At 39.2% G+C, this 6000-nt stretch overlaps 2 protein-coding genes across 9 annotated transcripts in view; one reads left to right on the forward strand and one right to left on the reverse strand.

Annotated features, from left to right (window-relative positions):
• Positions 1 to 5240, forward strand: part of cacna2d4a (calcium channel, voltage-dependent, alpha 2/delta subunit 4a) — a 78950-nt gene extending 73710 nt beyond the window's left edge. For 5 of the 8 annotated variants that reach the window (XM_016677624.1, XM_016677623.1, XM_016677618.1 and 2 more), the window contains 3 exons: positions 430 to 450; positions 890 to 1010; positions 2158 to 2465. In XM_016677624.1, coding sequence (XP_016533110.1) covers positions 430 to 450; positions 890 to 1010; positions 2158 to 2323 — 308 coding nt within the window. In that variant the 3' untranslated portion in view covers positions 2324 to 2465. Of the gene's footprint in view, positions 1 to 429; positions 451 to 889; positions 1011 to 2157; positions 2466 to 2501; positions 2585 to 3054 lie in introns of those variants that run through there. The other 3 variants (XM_016677622.1, XM_016677621.1, XM_016677625.1) reach the window with 2 other exon arrangements.
• Positions 5241 to 5316: 76 nt separating this feature from the next.
• Positions 5317 to 6000, reverse strand: part of LOC103146501 (N-acyl-phosphatidylethanolamine-hydrolyzing phospholipase D-like) — a 3933-nt gene continuing 3249 nt past the window's right edge. Inside the window, 2 exon segments of the mRNA XM_007564450.2 lie at positions 5317 to 5918; positions 5921 to 5981. Coding sequence (XP_007564512.1) covers positions 5860 to 5918; positions 5921 to 5981 — 120 coding nt within the window. The 3' untranslated portion in view covers positions 5317 to 5859.

The following is a 6000-nucleotide window of genomic DNA, read 5'->3' on the forward strand; positions in this document are numbered from 1 at the left end:
CTCAAGAGTAAAACGCAGCTTCAGTTCGGACCGCATTACTGGAAGGCTTTTAAGAATGTTTCTGTCTTCACTGCATTCAGAAGAAAACAACATGAGTAATCCCAAGCACACAGCTGCCACTTAAGCTCCCAATGGAACATGAGTAACTATTAGCTAGATGGAAGTTAAAAAGAAATCCTCCAAGACGTTTTCCTCATTATCCTGACATTCAGCAAGTAGACATAAATTCGGTAAACCCAACTGACCGGCTGCAGGGTCCATTTGGTTTTAACTGGATGACGCACGTCTTCAATTGATTCTCGTATAATAACAGCTTTCATTTCTTTTCACTTGTTTTCATGTATCAAACATTCACAACTCCTCATAACTACCATCGTCCATCCATCCATCCATCCATCCATCCATCCATCCATCCATCCATCCATCCAGCTAAACCATCCTTCAGCTGCTGTGAGTACCTGCTCTCAGGTGTTTCAGAGGAAGCTGGGTTGCTCCGCAGACCTTTGTGTTTCGTGTGTGATGTGCTGTTTGTGAAACGTTCCAAGTAGAATTAAATTTAGTGTGTCAGATTACATAAGGCTTTCAAGTGGGAGCAGACGCAGCTGCCAAATCCTTCAAAACAAGACCCGAGCGTAGACTTTTATCTCAGCTAATGGAATTTCTGAGCAGTTAAGCAGAATCCCGACCAGACATGTACAATTTAATCAGCCACCATAGCTCCTCTTTGTTGGTTTCAAATAATCTCATCTTGTGCGTTCGGTTTGTTCGAAGCATGCTTCCATCTGAGCGGCAGTAATAAGCTAAAAAGTTTGAGCTTTCAGCCCATCGATCACGCGTGCTCTTCCAACTAATCAAGAAATGACCCCCCTCTTTTCTGCCTCTCTATTAGCTTATGTTCCCAAGAAAAAATGGAACGTCTTGCAGCCATGTGACACCGAGTACCCGAGCTTCATTTACGAGCCATCAGTCAAGGAGACCAACAGCATTATTAAGTGCGGACGGTGCCAGAAGTAAGCACACAGCCGTGTACGGACATGCACACACACATGGCAGCGCGGTCCTCTGTAAGCCCTGGACCGGTCAAATTAAAGTGTCTTCCTAAAATCCACACATGCACACACACATGGCAGCGCGGTCCTCTGTAAGCCCTGGACCGGTCAAATTAAAGTGTCTTCCTAAAATCCATTTTCCACAGCTTTCCTCCGCTCTGCTCACTGAGATCGGCGTCTATTTATACAAGAGTGTCAAGAGGAGGGAAAGAAGTAGAGGGGATCAAAATTAGACGAGGTGGTGGGGTGTTGAGGAGAGATGTGTGCAAGAAAGAGTGAGAGGCATCCGAAAAATAGAAGAAAGTAAAAGTGAATGAGAGTATTAAAATAGAAACAACAGGTTTGAATGACAAGATGGGGAGACGGAGACAATGATTCAAAACGGTGGGAGGTAAACTGGTTGAAAAAGGGAAAACGGTTTGTAAGACAAACTGAGTGGGAGTGCCCTCATGTGGACAATAGTGGTATCACAACCAAGTTATAGCTTTTACATTATACATTCTATCCATGTCTGTTGTTCATATTTTGTCACATTTCAACACAAACCTAAAATATTGATTATGATTTTACGTGATGAGGCAACAAAGAGTAGTGGAAGGAAAAAATACATGATTTCTCTTTTTTTTTCATCTTGACAGATTAGGCAAACAGTGGTGGGTCTGTTTTCCTCTGCAGGGAGTGATAATGGAAAACTCCCCATGTTGCATGAATTATTATAAAGTTAGAGGAATGAAAACCTACTTCCTGTTAAGGCAGCCAAGCATACAGGCAAGGACAATTACAAGGAGTCAAAAATGACATACAGTCAAAAGGAGGAGGAGATTATTTATACTTTTCAACAGTTTTTAGAAATAAAAATAAGAAAATTGTGACACTGTTATGTCCCTACCGGCTTTGTATATCAACATATTTAGGTTTGTTCTTGCAACATGAAAAAAATATGAAAAAGTTCAAAGGTTAAGGATACTTTTGCAACGCTCTGTATGTTGAGTTCATTCAGGCGTATTAACATGTTTTCTGCATTACCGTACATTTACCACTCGTGTTCTGTGGAGTTCGCTCGACATTCTGTTTATTTTCCACTTTGGACTTTTTTTATCTGCCTCAGAATGTTTGTAGTTCAACAAATACCTGAAAGCAACCTGCTGATGCTGGTGGTACAAGGAGACTGTGACTGCTCCAGGCAGTACCCACCCATCACCCTGGTGCCCAAAGAAGTCAAATATATCCTTTGTGTGATTTTATATCAACATTTTTTTTTTTTTATTAAATAAAAAAGTGTTGCCTAAAAACTGGTCAGCCCCAAACTACCACAAGTTTAAATTGTAATAGGTTTGCTCCTAATTTTAATAATTCCACAGAGGAATCTATTAGTATAATAACATCTCGCATAAATCTGAAGTTTGAAGCTTTTGCTGTCATTTTATCATATTTTCCTGAGTCACGTAGCACATAACGCATCGGTTAAGTGCGACAGGATGAGGTCCCAGAAGGTCCGGAGACGTCCTGAGTCCTGCCACTCCTACCACCCACAGGTCAGATCCTCACTGTCGAGCAAGTGCTGCTGCACAATATGACATGTAGAGTAAGCTATTGTTTGGAATACTTTTTACTTTATTTATTGCAGAAGTTTATAAAGTGTCCATATGTACGTGTATTCTGGTTTTGCATTTTTATAAAACTTAGATTATACAAAATGTAATTGTCAAGTGCCAGTCTAACCAGCCTGGACCTGTGTGAAAATCCAAGTGGTCAGTTGTCTCTTGGTTAAGTCATTCATTATCTTTGATTAACTAAAACATTTTTTTAACCCTGATTGCTGCCATGTCTGTAAAATCGCAGAGCTCCTTTAAATAAGATGTTTATGTCAACAGGAAATGGGTAGACTGAATACACTGAATACACCTACATGTACGGACATACTCTTTTCATGTCTGTTAGGTCGTTTTAATGTGAAGGAACACAATGACAGAAACGCAACATTCTGTCTGTTTTGTTCTTCCAGGAGAACGCTAATGACTGCGGCGGCGCGTCTTTTATACGTCTCTCAGGCCCTCTCCTTCTCCTCTGCCTCTCCCGCGCTGCGCTTGTTTCCTGATGCCAGAATCGTTTCTCTCTTTTTTTTTTTTTTTTTTTTTTTTTTTTTAACAAACACGACTCTAAAAGAACAAGACAGGTTTGCACACAAATCACCTCAAGTGGACTTCTTTGGAAGCAGATTCTACATGTTTATCTGCAGACTGCAAACCCTGTGGACATTTTATACGAATCATGAACACATAACTCCTAAAAGCTAAAGCAAATGTAACGCTGGAAAAATAATGTTTGATATTCAGGAGAAACTAACTTAAGTAGGGAATCTCCATTTGGGTTCAGAACAAATAGTACTAGATATTAATGTATCATAAAGGTTGCGATGCAAATTAGCTGTGTTAGGTGTATTGGGGTTCTTTAACAGACATTTCCACTCTCAAATATGTAGTTTACTTATTGATGCTGCTATGGCTAAACAGGCCTTTAAAACTGAAGTGCTACTGAGGTTTTTCTGCAATTCATTATGATCTAATAGCAAATTATTTCAAATACAGCTTAATAGTATACAATCACAACCAAGGATCATTCACACTCCAACCACTAGAAGGCAGCAAAGAGCTCCCAATACTCTTTGGTATGTGTCAAATACGCATTGGTAATCGTGAGACCAGAAGATGTTTGAAGTAAATTTGGGATCATTGTTTTTTTTAGAAAAGTTAGAAACGAACAAGGGGAAAAAAGCAAACAAAATTCAGCTGAACATTGCAGAAATAAATGCTTATTCTGCATGTTGATGGAAGCATGTGCATTTCCTGTATGTGAACACAGATTTAGCTTCTGGCTATATACTGAGGATAAGAAGTATGAGCGATTTCTAATTACCTTTTACTTTTGATGAGCTGTGCCTTTCTGCTGTATATAAATATGAAAAAAATACATATGCTGTAAGTTTTCCCCAGGATGTATCAACCTTTCCAAATATGTCCAAATGTAAGTCTAACAGAAAGTAAAACAAAATAGTTTTTAAGTTTCATTGTAATCTTTAGTGTCTGTAGGTATTGGTGTGTTTTAATTAATTTTACAAAATCATTTTGGTTGAACTGACGGGTCACTTTGTCCATTTGAAACACTCTGGGTGGTTTTGCCTCACAGTAATATATTTTTTGGTAAAGAGTTTAAACTTATTGTAATCATTTGTCTTGTTTATGTTTATAACGCCCTTTGAACATTAATCTGTAAATGAAATTGTGAGCGACACCAACTTAAGTCATGTTTTGTACACTGTTAAGTAAATTAAATCCATGTGTTTTTTCTATCAGTTTGCAGTTTTTTTTCTTCTTCTTTTCTTCATTTGTCTGTGACAAATAGCAGTGCCTGCATTCAGGACCATAAGAACAATATGTATGGAGAACTTGCAAACTCCATGCAGACAGATTTGACTGGGAATCGGACCCTGGACCTCTTCCAGAAGTTCTAAATGTGAAGTACGCTGGCAAACCTGGAGGATGGTAAAACAACTTACTATGATGATGGAGTTGCAGGTAAGTATGCTGTTTCAAACATTTACATTCTATGGCTTAATATTTTGCATCATAGTTTACAATATATGTCACTTGGCCTCATTTTCGATGTCAGTCATTTTTTGGACTTTTTCGACATCATTGCCAGCAGTAAGTCAGGCTCGTTTCTGGTGAGTTACTTTTATTTGCGTTTTCCTCTTCCCCTGTTGTAGACGAAAACACTACAATAACGCTTATGCTTCTTGGAACAATTAGTAATCTAGTACAAAATTTCCTGAAGCATTTCTCTTTTCTTGCTAGTAAAGTTAAGTCCCTTTTAGTCTCCATTTGAGCAAGAAAACATACGCATTTAACTGGAATAGTGTATTTAATGTGACGTTTACCGAAAGTGATAAAGTGTAAAGCACAACTGGCTGTTCAGGCTCACACATGTTACTGCAGTAAATGGGTTCAACATTGTGCTATTACCGTTTTACATTCAGGGTAAGAGACAGTAAAGTCTCTGTCACAGCAATGCCAAAACTCTTCCATTTTTGCTCCATAAAAGTAAATACACACGACCGAAATTCTTCAAAATGGGGAAAAAAAAACTGTTGAGAGGATATGCAGCTTTGATGTTTTCACAGCACAAAAAAAAGAGAAAAAATAGCTGAAGCTGCAACAAAAGCACTTTGCAGTTGAGCCCAGCTCAACTTCAGCATGTTTTTCCACAAAAAGTCTATCAGGACATTGCAGTTGAATGTAAACATCACAGGTAGCAGTTCTGGATTGGCTGTAGCACATTCAGAAAAAAAAAACTATATGGCAACACTCATCTCAAAGAATAACACTCTTCATGTAGGAGTCTAAAGTTGCAAGGTGAAGCTAGAGTTTTAAACCAACACAATCTGAAAAACTTAGCTTCTTAGAAGGGATGGGTTTGAACTTTAAATCCTGTCCTGTGAACCTTTTCTGCTCTGACCTCGCTTTGTTTTTCCTCCTCAGGGCTCAAAGGGGTCTGAGGCAGTGTGCAAACCCCCGAAGCCTCAACTCTAAGAGAATCAGCATGTAAGTCATCTCTTCCTGTCATGTCTGCAATAATAATTGATCATATGACTGAAGGTGAATCACCTTAGATCAAAGTGTGATCCTTGTACAAACTCCTCCTGCAGCTGTGAGATGCCAAACAGTTAATGTATGCACCATAAAACATTCATTTTTATTTAGGTTGAGCTCAAGTCTTCAGTCTTTTAATGAAATGTTTGGTTTTGCAGACATCAGTCGAAGACGTCTCCATCTTGTGTGGCGATGAGCCGGGACTCCCCGTGACGCAGGATTCTGGTTTCAGTCCCTTCTGCTCCAGGGCCTCTCTGAGACGGACCGGCGGCTCCAGGTAGTACTCCATGGAGGAGAGACAA

The sequence above is a fragment of the Poecilia formosa genome, unplaced genomic scaffold, assembly GCF_000485575.1.
Source record: "Poecilia formosa unplaced genomic scaffold, Poecilia_formosa-5.1.2 Scaffold159, whole genome shotgun sequence".
NCBI lineage: Eukaryota > Metazoa > Chordata > Actinopteri > Cyprinodontiformes > Poeciliidae > Poecilia > Poecilia formosa.